Source organism: Tasmannia lanceolata, unplaced genomic scaffold (assembly GCF_043159265.1).
Source record: "Tasmannia lanceolata isolate RefF3 unplaced genomic scaffold, GAP_Taslan_0.1 ptg000016l, whole genome shotgun sequence".
NCBI classification, from domain to species: Eukaryota; Viridiplantae; Streptophyta; class Magnoliopsida; order Canellales; family Winteraceae; genus Tasmannia; species Tasmannia lanceolata.
In genome coordinates, this window is record NW_027518693.1 from 8750835 (window position 1) to 8770504 (window position 19670).

A 19670-nucleotide genomic window follows, 5' to 3' on the forward strand; every position below is an offset into this window, starting at 1 on the left:
CACGTCAGCATTACTCTTTTACCATTAACCCATTTGCTGATATCTAACATCTGTCTCTATGAGAAATTATTTGAGGGTAAAATTGTAATCTACATACGGAAAGTATGGACACAGGGTACCTGTCTATGACAATTACGGCAAAAAACTACCAAAAAGAGGTAAAGACATATGACAATGACGAAAGAACTAATTTATATTACTCATGCATGACACTTGCAAAATATTGATGGATTCCGGACACCTGAAGAGGAACAACAATTATGGAAATCCCTATCGATCAGAGGGCTAGGATCAGCCTATATCGATTGGAGGGCTAGGATCAACCTATGGAAATGGTTTTACGGGCACAACCGATTGATGTTGTGTTCCATTACATGGACGATTTAGATCAACCTATAACCCGCTATAGATCGGAGGGTTCGGATCAACCTCTGAAAATTGTTTTTGGGGGACAACCTATGTAGGAAGTGGCCCATCCAAAAGAAATTTCTTTTCTTTTTATCTGGGATTTACACGTCAGCATTACTGTTTTACCATTAACCCCTTTTCTGATATCTAACATTTATCTCTATGAGAAATTATTTTAGGGTCAAATCGTAATCTACATACGAAAAGTACCGACACAGGGTATGGGCCATACCGAACATTTTAATAGAGTGAGGAGTGCGATCATCAAAATACGATGAGTAGTGCCATTATAAAATATGGTAGTGAGGACATTAGCAATATATATAATTTCAAACAGTCGGTAGTGAGGACATTAGCACTATATATAATTTCCAACCGTCGTTGTTACTTGGATGTTCTCACGCAGGTCGGGTTCAACCCGAATTTGGGTTGGGTCGGGTTAAGCTTTTTCGCAAATTGGGTTGGGTTGGGTTGGGAAAAATCAACCCCAATTGGAAATCGGGTTGAGTCGGGTTGGGCTGTCGGGCAACCTGACCTGATCCGAAACCCGAATTTGGGTTCCATCTGAAAAAGTTCTGTATATTTGTGTTTTTCTTGTTCAACATTGAAATAGTCTCCACAGTCCACAATGGACGGTTTGGATAATTCTATGGTGCGGGCCATACCGTACTTGAATAAAGTGAGGAGTGTGATCATCAAAATATAGTAGTGCGAATAATATTTTCCTTTGTTAATTGTTAGTCCCTGTTTGGTTTGGATTTTGAGAACCGATTGTGAGTTAAAACTGATTATTGGTGACACACTATTGGTTCTCAAAATCCAAAACAACCCGGTCTGAGTTTAGGTGGTCAACAATTAATACCATATCAAATCGGGTCAGCCCGACCCAACCCAACCCGAATTGGGTCGGGTTGACACCCAAGTTGCACCCCTAACAATGACGAAAAAACTACTTTTCCTTATTCACTATGTGCGGGTCAAATTACAGAAATGTTGATATTACGAATGCAGGACACCTGTAAAAATATTGACGAATTCTGGGCACCTTAAGAGGGACAACAATCATGGAAACCTTTATAGATTGGAGGGCTAGGATCAACCTATGGAAATGATTTTACGGACACGGCCTATTGATGTTGTGTTCCATCACATGGACGATTTAGATCAACCTATGATGTGGTTTGTACAATTTTAAATGGATAATTTAAATGGATAGCACGTGCATTTTTACTGGTATGTATAAATGTAAAAGTAGACCAAATAAGACAAATTAACATGTTGCGAGATGATAAATTTATGGGTGTGAGTATCAATTCCCTTTCTCTAATCTTGCTTGGTGAGATAGACAAACTGCCAGTCAAATGGGTTCTACAAGTGAAAATTATAAAGCCCATCATACTATCTACAAGGAAGACCTTATATAATATCTCTATCCTAATCCCAATACAAAATACAAAAACTTCGGCCAAATACTGGAATTATATGTTTGGCAGGAAAATTGACGAATATTCAAAGGCCAAGGTCCTGCCACATGTACTGATAAATATAAAATGAAAAAAGTTAAGAAGAAAAAAGAAAAGAAAACAAATTACAAGAAGTTACCATCTACTTTGGCAACAGAGGCCAAGCATCCTTAAACAAAGACAACCTTTATTACATTTAACCAGAACCAGCACCCAAAGCAGTTTATTTATTCCATTTAAGAGCAACATAATGTCATTTTTTTAAAGGACAATTCACTACACCACCACTCTTGAGATGAAGGGTACACCCAGGGTAAGCAAAGCAGCAGTTGCACCTCCCAGGGAGATGTTTATTACCACTAGATTTGCAAGTCATATAGGCCACATTCAAACAAAACTCGGGACAAACCTTTGCTTGCACACCACCTTCCATCACCCCAACCAAAATCATACCTTCCATCAACAAAAAACAAGAAACAAAAATAAAGAAAACAAGGTCAGTTCTGTCACTTCCTTCTATTACTTTATACAAAGATGATATTTACACCCTTTACTTTGATAGATACGCCCCTTCATTGATAAACTTCTATCACTGCAGGTGGTCTGAATCAGTGATAGAAGTTCAACCTCGCTTAGCGCCCGCCCAACCCCCCCCCCCCCTCCCCCCCCCCCCCCCCCCCCCCCGGCGCCGTTCTGACGGATAAAATCTCCCCCTTAACTTTATATTCGGTAGGTTTTGAAAGCAAAGAAAGACGTTTAAGTGGATGAATTTATCCTCAACCATTCTCACAGAAACCGTTAAAGGGGGGGATTTTATCCGTTTCGCGCGCCAATTGGTAGCGTCCATCAAAAAAGGCATTTCACAGCTGGTCTGTCGCATGTCAGAACCACCCACCTCGTGAATAGAGACAAAAGCTGTTGTCTTCATTCATGAGGTGGCTGGTCTGATATGCAACATACCAGCTGCGAAATGCCTTTTGCGATGGACCCTAGCAAATCCCATATAATTTTTATAGAAGTTCAAAACAGGGAGAGAGTTGTATGCATAAAAAAAGAGCTATAAATATAATTTTCATAACATAAATTCTTAAACTAGGTATGGTTCTAGCACACAAAGAACAGAAAAGGGAGAGTACCAGACACCAAAAGGAAAATAAGAGAGATTGGAAGTCTTGTGGAAGCCATGTCTTTCTCTTCCTGGTCTGAAAAAAGTTTTTGGGTATTTTTAAGAAATAAAGCCACCCAAATTTGGAGTGTACCCTGACTTTTTTTAGTCTGAATTTTTTTCTTTTGAGAAGGCCAATCTGAGTAGGTGTAGCGTTGATTTTTTTTTCTATGGGTAACATCAATGCCATTTATGATTTATTTATTTGGATTCCTAGGTTTACCCCATTGATTAGTAAATGATTAAATTTCGGCTTGCAAGATGATCTCGTTTTGATTAACGAAAACAACCATTACAGGAATACAGGGTGACCCAATGAGACTAGGTTTGGTGCCGAATAGAAATCTCATTCACAAGATCGAGGCATCCAAAGAATCAAAAACTTTATGAAATCTTAGGGGGAGTTTGGAATCTTGGATCTAGTATAGGGAAAAAAAATATGTAAAATTATACTTCCTGTGGGAAAAACATTCCCTGGAAAACAAAATCCCAGGTTCAAGTATGTTTGCACAATGAAAAACAAGGAAAATTTTCAATTTTGCTAAAAAATCCATAGAAAATGAGTTTGCCAAAAATTTGACCACTTCAGGATTTTGTTTTGGGAAATAATTTCAACACAAACGTGTTTTGATACATGCCCGCACCTAGCTTGTCTTTTAGTAGTTAAAGAGCTGCAAAAATGTTATTACGGTTTCAAAAAGCACTTACAAGCTAATTAAATACTAAACCAAGCAAGGTAGGAGCGCATGTGCTGAAACCGTTTCTCTTTTGAAAGGATAATTATTTCCACTGAAAAAGTTTTAACCTTGACTGTATAAGGAAGTGACATATGGGACAATGATGGTGATAGACATTAATTCAAACTGGTCCTTGACCGCAAGCATTTAGAGCCAAGGTTGCAACTTGGGTCGGGTAAAGTATTAACTTGCAACTTGATCAGACCAGAAAATAACCTGGGTCGGGTTTACAAATCACTAGTCTAGGTTGGGTTTTAGGTTAAAAACCAGACCCAATCTTGGGAAGCTAGGGTTGGATTTAAAGAAAAAAAAAACAAAACCGACCCAACTCATATAGGTGTACAGTGACTTCTTAATTATCTCTTGAATAACCTGACAAAGTATTTTCCTGTATATTGAGATAATTGTTTTCATTGAAGTGATCAGGTTTATGATGTGAGAAAATAGTTTCCTTTTTAAATTTATACACTTGATGAAAAAATAGTCAACATCCAATGTTAAAAAAAAAATAAAAAATAAAAAACCCACCCAAACCCTACCCGAGAAACTATATCAGGTACGGTCAAGTTTCTCATTAAAAAATAGACCTACTCCGAGCTGAGATAATTTCTCAGGTTGGATAGGGTTTTGGAAAATCCGACCCGCCCGACCGAGTTGCAACCCTATACATATTAGGCCCTGGTCGTTTCAGATTGAGACCACCGATGATGTTGTCCGCTGTCATAATCTGAAACGGATAGGGGCTTAGAGGGCTGTTGTTTTCCAATATAGTTCAAGGAATAATGGAATATGCTATGCAATTTTGAGATAAACCATTCTGGGGCAGCGGGGCTCACTTTTGCCGAGAGAACAATAACCTTGCAGCGGATTTTGTCGTATTCATTTACTCACTGTTGTAGGAGAGAACAGCTACCTCATAGCAGATTTTGTCTTATTCATTGAAATAGTCCGAGGGGGCTCAGGGGCTGTTGTCTACTGCAAGAGTAATAATTTCAAAACAATATTGTAGCAAAATTCAAAACAAAAGAATAGAATTTTAACAAAATAGTAATATAGAATCCAATATGCAGGGATAACTTTCATTTTGTTATAAGGAATTAAGTTATCTTAATTGGTCCAATTAGCTTAATTAATCTAATTAACATAATTAGGTTGATTAGGTTAGTTAAAATTTACAGAAATTCTCCTGATTGAATGAGTTTGATTCAAAAGATGTAATCCCAATTAAGGGAATTAAATGAAGATTGAGGATATTTTTTATCATCAATTTTTAAGGAATTTCTATAACGGGGGATTAGGTTTTTTCTAATCTCCTCTTCTCTTCTTCCCTTCTTTATTACTTCTCGGAGATGAAATAGAAGTGATTTGATCAGTCCCCATCGACCAAAATCCCCACAAATTAGGGGTGAATTCGGTCCCCAAATACAAGATTTCTTTTCTTGTTTTTCATCCCATTTTGGCTCCGGTTTTGGGAATTTCGGCTGTGTTAAATCTGGAAATTTTATTTTATGCTCAGAGGAAAGGAAAATGAGAACATGAAAGGATGAACCCAAATGTGGTCACTTTTTGTTTGCATTTCCTTTGTAATTTACCTAAATTGGCAAACATCGGCATAGAGACCGGAATATTTTTGGGCAAGGGTGGTGCCTAACACCTTCCACCCTCGTAGTCAAGCAACATACCCTTTCTCTGGGAACATAAGCTAGATTACAGGGTCGTCATAAGGTCCCTCATCCTAGGTGGCGACTCTACTCGATTCCCCATCCTACTTTTGTTCATGTGAGGAGAGGCAGTGCAATCTGATTTCTGGTCTTCAGATCAGGGATCAAGTTCCACTACAGATAAAAAAAAGGAATAAAAGTGGCGCCAGGATACTTAAAAACTAGTGCAAAGAAGCCGACGCAGGTCTCCACAGTGGTGTGTATATGAGCTCCCTAAGAAACGGTGTCCTTGTGAAGAATAGGGTGTGCCCATATCAGCAGCCATCCCTCTAAGGTTAGTTTGGTGTGTCCATATCAGCTCACGTCCTATAAATGTTTATACTATAATGTTTCCTCTATGGTTGTCTTGGCTGTCCAGAGTCTAGACAGCCATAAACTTATGTCAATTTGTTCGATAAATACAGATGTAAAACTAGATCAAATAAGACAAATTAACATAGTGCGAAGTGCCTATATTTATCGGTCTGAACATCAATTCCCTTACTCAAATTTTGTTTGGTTAGATAGACAAACTACTGATACATCCTATATTTTTGAGTAGCCTGTCATGTTATTTTGTGAAAATGTTGGGGTTACAAGAGATTTACATGGTTCACCACGTTCTGTGATAAAGTTTATGAGCAAAGGTGATCAAATAGCTTCTGCAAGTCTAAATTACAAAGTGGATCATACTATCTATAAAGAAGACCTTGTAATATCTCTATCCTTAATACAAAAGTTTCAGACAATTATGGAAATTATTTGTTTGGCGGAAAAATTGGCTTCGATTCAAAGGCCAGTGTCATGTTAATTAGTGACGGTACAGAGATAACCAGATGTGGGTATTTCATACCTATATGGTAAGCCATAGAAATATTCATTGGATAGAAATTAAGGCACGAGCTTAACATATAAAGCCTTGAAAAATAAAAGAAAAGATTATTACAAGTTACCATCTACCTTGCTAACAAAGGCCAATCATACTTAACCAAACACAACCTTTATTATATTTATCCAGAACCAGCACCCAAAGCTGCTTATTTATTCCATTTCAGAGCGACATGAAGTCTTTTTTTTTTCAAGGACAATTCACTACACCACCACCCCTGATATAAAGGGTACAGCCAGGGGAAGCAAAGCAACAGTTGCACTTCCCAGGTAGATGTTCATTACCACTAGACTTGCAAGTCATATAGTCCACATTCAAGCAAACCAGGGGACAAACTTTTGCTTGCACACCCCCTTCCATCACCCCAACCAAAATCACACCTTCCATCAACACAAAACAACAAAAAAAGAAAGAAAACAGGGTCAGTTCTATCACTTCTTTCTTTTACTTAATACAAACCTAATATTTGCACTCTTTGTTTAGATAGATACACCCATTCCTTTGCTTTAAACTTTTTTGGCTGCTTGGCACTTGTTTCAGCTGATCTGTACCAGTGATTGAAGTTCAAAGGACGAAGAGGGGAGTATGCATAAAAAAGGGCTATAAATATAATTTTCTTGCATACATTCTTAAAAGAGTTTTTATATGATGCCCGACCTTGAGAATCTCAAGGGCTAGGCGGTTAGCCACAACCGCCTAGCCCTTGATTTTTCATTTGGTCGAGTGTTTTGACCAGATGAAAAATCAAGGGCTAGTGTTGCTTTGACAGTCGGGCATCATATAAATTCCCTTCTTAAAATAGGTATGGATCTAGCACACAAAGAAAAGAAAAGAAAAGGGAGAATACCAGGCATAAGGAGGAAAAGAAGAGAGATTGGAAGTCTTGTGAAGGCCATGTTTTTCTCTTTCTGGTCTGAGAGAAGAGGTGTTTATTTATAAGAAATTTAAAGGTGCCCAAATTTTGAGTGTACCCTGACTTTTTAGTGTTTGCTTTTGGTAGGCCAATCTAAGTAGGTGTAACTTTGAATTTTTTTCGATCCGTAACATCAATGGCATTTATGATTTTTTATTTTGATTGGTAAGTTTACCACATTGATTTGCAAAGATTATCTTTTTTATTAAGGAAAACAGCCATGACATAGTGTACAGTGGCATATGTGCTCGGTGTTTGGATCTAGGGAAAAGAAAAGGGTGATGATATTTTCACCCCCTGCATTACTTGCACACTCCCCTTATAACGTGATTCGACATAAAGTTGCCCACTTTTCAGTTTTCACGCCAAATCAGGTTATAAGGGGGTGTGCAAGTAATGCAGCAGGGGTGAAAATATCATTTCCCAATGAAAATTATGAAAAATAATATTTTCATGGAAAAATATTTTCTGAAAAATAAATATTACTCTATTTTCTTTGATGTTTTTCCCATTTTTTTATGTATATAGCAACTGATTAGTTGATCAAAATGAGCAACTTTAATTTTATTTTTTCCTCTATTTCTCTGATACTTTCTGTGGTAAGCTCTACAAATTAAGGTCCTTTGGAACTACCTAAGAGCTTTAAAAAAATAAGTTATAAAGCATTCTTTCCCCGTTTGGATGCCAGATTTTTTTTGGTTCTTGGGACTTTTGTGGAATTTCCGCAGGAACCCCACGTTTGGTTGCTAGTTATATAGTGGGCAAAAAAGAATCCCACAAACCAAAATAACCCCGCACGAAACCCAAAGCTAAAAAAAAATCCTAGGAACCAAAATAATCCCGCACGAAATCCGAGGACCAAAATAACCAAAAGAAAAACTTTTTTCTTCCCAACAGTTCAAGCAATCAAACAAAGCGGGATTTTTTTTTCCCACCATAATCTGGTCAACCAAACGTGGGATTTTTATTTTACCGGGATACTTCCAGGGAGTTTTTTTACCCCCCAATCTCCCAGGAAGTTTTTTGTTCCACAAAAGTCCCAAGAACCAAAATAGTTCTGCATCCAAACTGAGCACCCCGTGCATCGCACGGGTCTGCAATTAGTTTCTCAAGGAAAAAAAATCTGCTAATAGTGACTGAGCTTGCCTGCCATGACATGAATGCCACGTGTACGGCGGACATAGCGCAAGTTCCGTCTAATCGTGGCTAAGAATTCCCCCAAATATCTTTAATGGGCTCGTCGAGCTAACTAGAAACTTCTGTCCTGAAGCTCTGTCGCCCTTGAAGTTGAAACCCTAACCCTCTCTTTCTTTGAAGAAAAATGTCGCACTTCGGAAGATCTGGCCCTCCAGACATCAGAGACACCTTCTCTCTCCTCGTTCTCAACATTACTTTCAGTAAAATCTGTTAGGCCGAAAATCGGTAACAGGTACGATAGTGACGTAAGAGCCGAGCTGTAGGACCCGAGAAGTCGAGGTGAGGGAGCTGAGTGAAGCGGAGTGAGGGGACTGAGTCCTGCTTAGAGAGCTAAGTCCTGCACAAAGGCAAACGAGGTCAGAAGACCGACCCGGGTGTTACTCCGGACAAGCCCTTCGACACTCAAGTCAGTATGAGCAGGAGTGCAGAGCTAGTTTTTAGAGTTTTGGGTGGAGAGGAAGGTTATTACCCATTGGTTTGAGCTTTGAACCTCTTTTTATAGAGGGAAAGTTGATGACGTGGGGTTACCCATCCAAGGACAGGTGGTGGCCTGCTATAGGCTGCTGTTTTTACACTCCATCAAAATCCCTCTTTCCCAGACCTAACCCTTTTCCCGCTTTTTCCTTCCTTTTTTTTATTTGTAATCTGTTTTCTTTTTCTTTGCCAGGAACAACAGCCGATGATCTCTTTCCTCTTTTCGATAAGTATGGGAAAGTCGTTGATATATTCATCCCTAGGGACCGAAGGTTTTTTTTTTTCTCTTCCTCTCTCTCTCATGGATTTTGTTATTAACATCTTTTAGGGCTTGTTTTTCCAAAATTTCACGATTTTCCACTGTTTGATTACCCATGAAAAAAGAAATTTGCACCACGGCCGTTCAATTTTTATTTACAAGGACCTTTAATCTATAATGCAAGCCCTAAAATCCATCATTTCCCTCTAAATTGTAGAAATAAAACAAATTCTTAGAAAAAAATTTCCTCAGCAAATGTTTTTCTTGCAATCCACTAGGGCCTTAGCTTTTGCTCCTTTTTTTATATGTAGGACTGGAGATTCACGAGGTTTTGCATTTGTTCGTTATAAGTACGCGGATGAGGCACAGAAGGCTGTGGACAAGCTCGATGGCAAGTTTTTTCTTTTTTCATTTAAAAAACCCATCGCATGTAAGTTATGGCAGGAAGAAATGTTGATGGTAGGGATATTATGGTTCAATTTGCAAAGTACGGGCCCAACGCAGAATGCATGTAAGTTAGATATCTAAATGTTGGGTATTTCCACTTTTCATTTTAATATCGTGACAAACTTGATTATGTTACCATTAGAAAATACAAACTTGATTAGATGATATTGAAAGAATTTTCATTTTTCAGATTTTAATATTGTAACGAACTTGATTAGATTACCATTCAAAAAACTAAAGACGAACTTGATTTGATGATATTGAAAGAATTTTCAGTTTTTAGATTTTATTATCGTAACGAACTGCCCTATGCAAGTTAGAGAATAAGTATGGGCCCAATGCAGCACCTATGTAAGTTAGAGATCGAAATGTTGGGAATTTTCAGTTTTCTGATTTTAACATAGAAACAAACTTGATTAAATTACCTTCCAAAAGAAAAAAAAACGAACTTGATTAGATGACATTGAGGAGCTGTTTGGATAAGCGGATTTTAGAATATTGGATTTCCTCAAAATTGTAGATGGAAGACGAGAGAAAAAGGAGACCAGCACTCGTTTTCTGATTTCTCGCACTTCTTTTCTTCAGCAAGAGAGTAGTAGATCATCCCATGTTTCGAGGTTTTAGAAATCTCAGGATGGGGGAGAGATTTTTAAAACCTGGTTTTCTTACTTAAAATCCAAGATTCTAAAGAGAAGCAAAACGGATTGTCTCCCATCCAAGATTTTGAGGAAATTCAAGATTCTAAAATCCGTGTATCCAAACGGCCCCTGAAAGAATTCAGTTTTAAGATTTCAATATCGTAACGAACTTGATTCAATTACCATTACAAAACGAACTTGATTAGATGATATTATAATTTTGGTTCTTTCTTGACCGAAACTTATATCTTGTGTTCAACCTAAATTGAGGGCTACCCATTTCAGTTTATGCAATTCTGATTCTTTCTTTTATTGCCTGTTTATTAACTCCCTACTTTTTGCCACTTGGTTGGTTGGATGTTTCTTGTGTTCTCATTTCTGCCTCATAGATTTGCATCTGCCCATTTTCATTTACTCTTTATCCATGAAACTTGAAATTTAGTTTAGGGTTCCATTTTTTGCTATATATCTTCAGACTTAAAGTCCTATGCGTTGACAATGTAGTATTGTTTTGTATTTCAAATGTTTCCAGTTATTCTCATTGTTTGAAATACAGAATCAGCCAATTTAAACAGTTATTATTTTGAGAAATTACCAGGTGGATAAACTAGCACGGTAGCACCGGTATTTGGTGTGTGGTTTATCGACCACTATCCATTACTGTAGGGATTTTTTGACAGTGCACTGTTGGAATCATCTCAAGATCATATATTATAGATGATCGAGTTCTCACTGAAGTTTATGCTTGCGCTTGTTATTCTTCTTATATTGCTCTTACTCTAGTGTTTCTACGTGCACTAATTTATGTCTCTGTGATTTTAAAGTGCTTTATACTTTTTTCCTATTACTTGTTGGGGTAGTTGAGGTGATCACTTAATGGGTTTATTATGTTTTTCAATTCTGAGTCAGAAAGGAAGGATCATAGAAGTATTTCCAAAGACAAGAGGCGGCAGTTCTAGAAGCCGTAGCCCTCGGCCAAGGTAAGGACCCTGGAAAACTTTAATTAATTACTGATTGTGGGAATGCCATTTCAAAAATAAAAAAGAAAAAAAAATTACTGATTGTGGGAAGCATTTTAGTGGCAGAAAGTTATGCTGCTTGGATATGCAACTATGAAATGTAATTCTTGATGCTGCTTGGATATGCAACTATGAAATGTAATTCTTGAACCCTGATTTATTTAAAGTTAAGGGTTACACCATGCCGTTTGCTTTCATTTTTATTTTTTAGAATTCTTGAGCCCTTATGAAATTCATGAGCCATGACTGTTATGTATAGCCATATAGGAGAGGACAAACTTCGTAGTTCCATTTGTGTTTCTACTTTCTCACTGGGTTTTGACAGACTCCCAAGTTTGACTTGCAATATGGATATAACCTCTGATACCTGGCGTAAAACTTCTGAAGTACCCTAATTTAATGACTAGTAAGGGTAAGGGATACCATTCAAAAAAAAAAAGTATGGGTAAGGGGTGCACGGTTTCAAAAAAACTAAGGGTAAGGGGTACACTTAAGACAGGGCTCCATTTTTTAATTTCTTTCCTCTCCCGTACTTGAGACATCAACTCCAAATCTACCCAGATTTTTCAAAATCTTGTCATGGTCTCCCTGGACTACTTTCATGGTTAAAATTTTGTTTGTTGAACTTAATTTGTTGTTCTGATTGGTAGCTCATGGTCTCTCTGTAGGTTGAAGTATTCAGTAGGGGAGGTGTATGACATACCGAGTGAACTGAAGGGATTATGATGTTTATACTTTATAGCATCCTTTGATTGACTTGTGAAAGCTTTTTCTTTCTGTTTTTTTATTTACTTGGTTAGATTATGACTCACAATAGATGATATCATGGGATTTTATAGTTATCTGTTCGGGAGTGATTGTAGCTGATTGGCGAGATGATCGCAAAGAATGTCCTTGCTGATGATGTTGTTGCTGATGCTCTTAGTTCTTCCTAGTAGATGTTCGTTTTGATGCTGGTAACAAACTACACTATGCTGTTCCCACAACCTAGATACCACAGACGATCTTGACTGCTGGACCAAAAATATATTAAAATATCTACTGTGATCTCATTGTTGGTAAGGTTCAGATTTTACCATTTTCTAATGCACTTATATCACTGGGATTCTGAATTTTACCCCGATTATGCTCCCCTCATTTTCGGTGGTTTTTAATCTGGCCCTGAAAGGAGTAGTTGTAGCTGTGATGGCCCAAAAGATGGTTGGAAGGGGGACACATATGTGGGGGTCACCTGTAGCTGATGCTGCCAATTAAACAGATCTGCCTTTCACACATAGTGATGCTGATGCCTTTCACACCTAGTGATGCTGATTGCAAAAGATGAAACCTAGTTTGCTGAGCTGACCTTTCCATGTATCTGCGAGGTTGGGAAAGGCTAACAAATGAATGGCTGCTTATTTCCGTTTGGGTCTTTGGTTACATTCAACTTTTTAGTGTCGTCATACATGCCTGAGCTAATAGGATTTTGACTTGTTGCATCATGTACTGGAATGTGATCACATGCGGGGTCCTGACTAAAGTCGTGAAGTAAAAAGGGTGAAAAGGGCTAGTGGATACCTGTGGCCTTGGCAGATTGTTGCTGTCTTTCCTAGCTGGGTTGAGTTTGGTATTGATTTTGGTGCCAGTTAAGGGATGCCTGGTTTTGTAGTGGAATGCGGTCTGCTCCAATGCTCTCCATTGGTATGTCATTATTTCGTGTGGATTGCTTGGACCTTATTCTTTCATTTTCTTTATACAACATTATATATTTCACCTATTGCAATGTTGCTCTAACCTCAACAATATTTTGTTGCAAATGCTTGACTAATGAATATATGCTGTGGCCAAGGATTGGAATTTCGGTTTTGGTTTCAGTCTCAGCAAAAAAACGACTTTAGGTTACCATTTCGGTTTTGATGAAAATCATATATTTATAGCCTAAATTTTTAAATTTTGGTTTCGGCGAAATCCGAAATTTCTGTGTTTCGGCAAAATTTTAAAACCATGGTTGTGACATTGACTGGTTGTTTCCATGAGCATGACATGGTTCCGAGTTATTGCAAGGATATGCCATTCACTTTCTATCATAGGACAACTTTATCTCGGTAGTTTTAAGGGTTGATGGAACATGGTTCTTGCCCCTTTTGTTTTTTCTTCTGAGTAAACATTTTTTTTTTTGCTAGGCTGACAAGGGAGGTTCTATGCTTTAGATTCGTGCATAAGACACTGAGCTTCACATTCCTATCCAAATTGTAAAATTTCACTTGGTGCCTGTATATAGTGTGTTTCTTCCCTATTTGCTGGGTTCCTGTTATGGTTTTCTTGCCTTTTGATTCTTTGAAGGTGAGCCTAATACTTTTTGTATCTAATTCTAAGAAATGCTTTTTGTGCCCTATAAAGTACCCTATTGGATCGGGAATATTTCTTCATTAAGAGATTTTTTTGTATAGTCTTGGGTATTTAGGTAAACTTTTCCTATTTGTTTTACAGTGGAACTGAATAGGGCAGTGATAAATCGACCCCCAAATATCTTAAATCAACCCCCTATGTGTCTTTCTCTCTCCTCTTAAATCGATCCCCTATTTGTCTTTCTCTCTCCTCTGGGTTAGAGAGAGAAAGACACATAGGGGGTCGATTTATCAAATGGACGGTTTGGATCATCCTATGGTGAGGGGGCCGTAGAGTACTTCTCGAAAAATACTAGATTATAATGATGAAAAACTAATTGCGTGTTCAAACCATAAGCATGCGATTTTGACGAACTGAAACATGATAAAAAGATCAAATATAAATTACCTCTTTGATGCTTTTGCAATTAACGATGCTTGATCCTTGTATGTCTTTTAAGCGTCTGCAAAATGAATAATAATTGATGGCGGTCTTCTACTCTCTCCACGTTTCCTTATGGGTGCGTTTGGATTGCTGGAATCGGAAATAAGAATGGATATCCTATTCTGAATTTCGCTTGGGAGTGATTAGTGAATGTAATCGGAAACCCTGGACAGAATTTCTAGCGGAAAATAAAGCGTCAAAATGACACCACCTCTGCCATCGGATCCCTGGCCTTTCTCGTCCCAAACTCCTCTATGCTGTATTCTTAAAACTTTTTTTTCGTAAGTAAGCTGGGATTGAACCTCCCACCTCCAGATTGTAGAACAAAGACTTTGATCATTTGGGCTAAAAGCTCACTTAAATGTAATATCTGAGTACCACCCAAAACCCTGCACAAACCCTTTCAGATCTCAAAAGTTTCTTATGAGACAACTATAAGGCATTTGCTGATGAAATTGTGATCCTAGTCATGGAGACAAGTGCAAAAACTACTACTAATGTAGAAAAGGCTTTAATATCTGTTGAAATTTTGGATGCATTCTCTGAATAGTTTCGCAGCTTTTGTGTATTCTGCTTTTGTGACTCGTAGAATAAAAATAATTCGTCTGTGTGAATGTTTCATGGGCTTGTTGATAACTTGAGTGTGGGCTCTTCTATTAGCTATGAAACTTTGATTTCATGTCAGTGACTTAGAAACTTTGAATCAAAACTTAGAAATTTGATTCTATTTTGAGACTGTACCGAATGCTAGAATCGGAATTAAGACTGATTCCCATCATGAACTCGAATGCTTACCCAAACACTAGAATTGGAATTGCCATTCCGTCGGTAATCCAAACGCACCCGTATTAATATTTGGTGCAATCGCAATCCTTAATTTCTGGAAAAAACATGACCGTTTAGTTTTCTATAAACCATCCTGATCGACAGCCTAAGGGCAATGATCAATCATTCAAATTTATGAAATAAAAAAGGTCTGGATCGCTAAACATTATGCCCAATATTTCAAAAAGAAAAAGCTATATATTTGTCCGTCCAATTATTATCACCAAGTGCTTATATCCTTAATAGACTCTCAAACAATCCTTTTAAAAGACAACAATTTATTTAATCCTTAATAAGGAGGCTTATATATATATATATATAACAAGAGAGAACGGTTCCTACACATATGTGTAGATAAGTTATCTACACACTAGCTTAAAATACAGTTGGGGCCACATTATTTGGGTGATCCAAACCATTCATTTTTAAGGCCCTCACATAGATAGGGTGTCCACAAAAAATCAGATCCATAGGATCATCCTAACCATTCGAACTGTGGAGGCAAAAAATGGACTAATTTGTGAAGGTTTAAAGACATCCATTTTACCTCCAAAAATCGTAGGGTTGGGATGATCCTATGGATCTGATTTTTTGTAGACACCCTATCTATGTGAGGGCCTTTAAAATGGATGGCTTGGATCACCCAAACAATGTGGGCCCCCACTGTATTTTAAGCTAGTGTGTAGAGAACTCTCTACACATATGTGTAGGAACCGTTTTCTCATAAAACAATGTACATTTGAATACATTTTTTGTGCGTGGTTGAGTGGTAATACCAAAATAAATGTTGTCCACCATTTTTTGGTTCTTGGGATTTCCGTAGGAAACCAACGTTTGGTTGCTGGATATATAGTGGGCCCAAAAGAATCCCACAAACCAAAATAACCGCGTGAAACTCAAAGCTGGAAAAAAAAATCCCAGAAACCAAAAAAATCCCGCACGAAATCCGAGGAACCAAAATAACCAAAAGAAGTTTTTTTTTCAAGCAACATAACAAAGCGATTTTTATTTTACCGAGATTTTTTTTCCCACCATAGTCCGGTCAACCAAAATTGGGGTTTTTATTTTACCAGGATACTTGTAGGGAGTTTTTTTCCCCACCAATCTCCTAGGAAGTTTTTTGTTCCACAAAAGTCCCAAGATCCCAAAAAAAATACCGGCAAGCAAACGGAAGTCAACCTTCCAAATAACAAAGCTTTTAAAATTTTTAAACAAGCATCTCTGAAATGATTAGTATTATTTAAATGTAATGCAAAAGGCATGTTTCATTTAACTGAAAAAAGGCATTTAGTGTAAAAAGCATTATTTCTAATTACATAGAAGGAACGAAATTGGCTTGTTATCTTTTGCACGACTTCTTTCCAAAAAAGCCTTTTGAGTTTGGATTATTCAATTCAAGGCATTTATTGCAAAGGCATACTTTCTACTTAAATAATTAGAAAGAGTTTGACCATTAAACCTTTACAAGGCTTCTTTCCCTGGATGCTTTAAAGAATATTATATCAAAATTTGGGAAGGTTAGCTTTTGTGAAGCGTGACTTTTGGGAAAGTGAGTGTTATTACTATTCTTTTTTTGAATAATAATAAAAAACAGTTGGATCATTGCCTTCTTCCACGCGCCCTCTAGATCAGTGATGAAACATCAATCTAGTAATCAATTTTGGTGAAACTGCAAGACAGCCGTAACATATAGAAAACGAGATCCGAGTAGTTAAAGAAAAACATTGATTTTTTATCACGAAAATTCTAGGAAATTATCACAGCCTATGATTTGAGCACGTTTGGCTCTGATACCACATGATGCAAAACTAGTTGCGTATTCAAACCATAAGCATGCGATTTTCATGAACTGAAACATGATAAAAGGATCAAACATAAATACCTCTTTAATGCTTTTGCAATTAACAATGCTTGATCCTTGTATGTCTTTCAAGCGTTTGCAAAATGAAGAACAATTGATGGTGGTCTTCTACTCTCTCCACATTTCCTTATGTGTATTCTAATGGGAAGAAAATAACACTTTGTATATGTGAGAGTAGAGACCAACCCCATATTTATATTAAGTAAAGAGAAACACTAGAGTCTGCCCATTATCGACTCTTGTTCATCAAACGCTATACCATTTCTAATGTGAACACATGTGGACAAGGTGTTCCCAGCTCAAACCTTATTGATCACTGACCGTCTATGAGCCGGTCCGGACTACTCTTTACTAATCAAACATTCTCTACAATCTGGTATTCACAAAGCCAAAATACTATGCAAGTCTACTAAAAACCTTACATATGACATATAAGGCCACACACCATATAAAATCTGTCACACAATCTGATTCTTGTTCACTGTCTCTACTTACTAATCCGATGCTCCCATACAGTGGTGGACCCGGGGGGGCAATTGATCCCCTGAAAAATCTCAAGAAATTTTTTCCAAGCTTTTAAAATTACCAAAATTTTCCCTTGCCCGCTTTAATTTCAAAATGGTCTACTCGGTTTTCTCCAAAACCATAGCCCGCAATCATCTAGATTTTTAGGGATTTTATAGTTGATGATAAATTCGCCTCCAGATTTTTTAGGATTTCTCCAAAACCACTCCTTGCTCTATCATCTTCCTCATTCCCTCAAACCCATCTCATTTCACTCCAATTAAAAAGTTAAAAATAAGTTAGTTTTTGTCACCATTGGAAAACTCCAAATACACTAATAAAAATCACATATGATCCTAACCCTCCAATCTTCAAAAGTTTCTATAATATGTCGTCCAATATAGATCGAATGGTTAGGATCATTCTATATAGATAATTTTAGAGGCAAAGCTTATTTACATTGGGCCCAACTTATGAATGGCTAGGATCATCAAATAATGAGGGCCCCATTATTTTTAAAATACATGCATATATGTGCAGACAGGGTATAAAAACTCCAATTAGAGAATAAAAAGGAAACCGTTTGTATTCATTACGAAATTTGTGACATTTTGAAAAAATTTTGATTTAATAATAATTTATTGATTATTATGTAATAACCATGATGTCTTCTTGTACCTTCTTCTTATATCAATAAAATTTAAGGTGTTGACCCAACGGCCCTGATTCAGGGATAAATTTTGAATTAAAAAGAGAGTATATATATAATATGGATATCAACCATTCTCTACCCCTCTTGGAGCCAAATCCAATTCCTAGCTCCGCCCCTGCTCTCATATAAATGTATGGTAACGTCATCATCTTTGCGTTACTGGTGACAGTCTAGCTTCAATTTGTTTTCAATGGCAAACCGCCATCTTTATACTTTTTTTTAGCTTTTCCTCTAGGCTCAGTTCTCTTGTTTTCTAGCTGCAGGAAAAGAAAAGAAAGGAAATGAATCTGACGTGGAAAACTGGAAAATAAAGGAAAAGAAACTGTGAGAAAATTTTCTTTTGTGAGAAAATTTCGTTGTTCACTTAGCCGAGAAAGGAAAATAAAGTATGCAGGCAAAGTGGTTTTCTCAGGAAAGTGCTTTTCTCATGCTTTTGGTGAGAAAATTTAGAAGGAAAGTGCAAGAAAGTTAGTTTTCCACGTCATTATTTATATTTTCCACCTGTGTAATTCCGCTTTCCTGAGAAAACAAGTGAACGGCGGAAAATGTCAAATCATGTCTAATCACGGAAAAATTTGAGTTACTTTCTTCTCCTTTCCTTTCTCAAGAATGCATGTGAATAGACCCCTAGAGACTTACAGACCCATTTGGAGAAAAAGATCTAAGTTGGCTTTGACCTGATTTACATGTGGATTCTTTGTTTTGTGTTCTTTTGGTGGGGCCAGGTTGTTTGAGCATATTCTAATGCAGTAAGGGAACAATTGGTGGCACAAAAAACGAAGTATTTTTTTAATAGGCATTAGGAAGTGACATATTGGCCCCCTTTTCTTACTTGGGACAGCCCCTACACTAGAGGGGGGCTGTCCAAAGTAAGCAAAAGGGGGGTGAATATGTCATTTCCCATTCGTTTTCCTAGTGTTATTTGGTTGCTATTCACTGTTCATGTCATGTCCAGAGTAAGAAACGGATTCGAGTCACGGAAACAACCTCAATTGAGCCACAAAATGATTGGTCCAATTGGTAGGTCTGACTAGACTGTGGTTCTCTTTCAATGGTAGAGATGAATAGTTTGATTCCATGTATGGTGAGATTTGAGTGGGCCAACCCAATTGAGATGGCTTTTCAGCCTTTGTCCCCTTCAATCCAACAAATACAGCAGTGCCTAATGCTCCTGCTGCCATGCGTGGGAACAAACCGGGACCTCGTAAAATGTTAAGGACACCCCATTGTATTATAATGGGTCCCACGCCCACTTAGTGAACCCATCATAGGAGATTACACGGCTAAAGTCATATTTATCGACTGATCCTAAACTAATTGATTAGTGGCTTCTAAATGAACAGTTGTGAATAATATAACAGTGGTACTTAATTTCTTTGATCAAACGGTTATGAGTGTTCGGATTGAAACGGGTTTTCTTGCTAAGCAGGTCAGGTGGAATTGAAATAGGATGCCGATTCCAGCACCCAGTTTCGGTAATCCAAACATAGTAACTGATAGGGTCCGGACTCAGCACTGAGGGAATCCGGACTCACCACTGAGGGAATCCGGACTCAGCACTGAGGGGTCCGAACTCAGCATCCAATTAGCTGCTGGCACGTGGCCCTCACAAGGACCGTTGGAAGGCCAACACCTGTCCCCACTAGGT

At 37.6% G+C, this 19670-nt stretch overlaps 1 protein-coding gene and 3 long non-coding RNA genes across 4 annotated transcripts; 2 read left to right on the top strand and 2 right to left on the bottom strand.

Annotated features, from left to right (window-relative positions):
- Window positions 1-1914: 1914 nt before the first annotated feature.
- On the bottom strand, window positions 1915-3998 carry LOC143848871 (uncharacterized). The gene is made up of 2 exons (XR_013235494.1): window positions 3008-3998; window positions 1915-2324 (listed from the first exon to the last, which is right to left on the bottom strand). It is a non-coding gene; the product is annotated as an uncharacterized LOC143848871 (long non-coding RNA).
- A 2331-nt stretch (window positions 3999-6329) lies between these two features.
- Window positions 6330-7341, bottom strand: LOC143848540 (uncharacterized). Its single transcript, XR_013235411.1, has 2 exons — window positions 7210-7341; window positions 6330-6742 (listed from the first exon to the last, which is right to left on the bottom strand). It is a non-coding gene; the product is annotated as an uncharacterized LOC143848540 (long non-coding RNA).
- Window positions 7342-8596: 1255 nt separating this feature from the next.
- Window positions 8597-11704, top strand: LOC143848970 (serine/arginine-rich splicing factor SC35-like). Its single transcript, XM_077358009.1, has 6 exons — window positions 8597-8672; window positions 9140-9218; window positions 9517-9600; window positions 9654-9716; window positions 11196-11270; window positions 11635-11704. The coding sequence occupies exons 1-6, from the start codon at window positions 8597-8599 to the stop codon at window positions 11702-11704; spliced, it is 447 nt and encodes a 148-aa protein (XP_077214124.1).
- Window positions 11705-11983: 279 nt separating this feature from the next.
- On the top strand, window positions 11984-13581 carry LOC143847786 (uncharacterized). Its single transcript, XR_013235229.1, has 4 exons — window positions 11984-12367; window positions 12484-12673; window positions 12830-12989; window positions 13472-13581. It is a non-coding gene; the product is annotated as an uncharacterized LOC143847786 (long non-coding RNA).
- Window positions 13582-19670: the final 6089 nt, after the last annotated feature.

Bases quoted from the DNA above. Each gene is read 5' to 3' on its own strand.
- LOC143848970 (XM_077358009.1), top strand. From the start codon at position 8,597: ATGTCGCACTTCGGAAGATCTGGCCCTCCAGACATCAGAGACACCTTC. The intron at 9,219-9,516 runs GTTTTTTTTTTT...TTTTATATGTAG, and splicing joins TTCATCCCTAGGGACCGAAG to GACTGGAGATTCACGAGGTT. The intron at 9,717-11,195 runs GTAAGTTAGATA...TTCAATTCTGAG, and splicing joins GGGCCCAACGCAGAATGCAT to TCAGAAAGGAAGGATCATAG.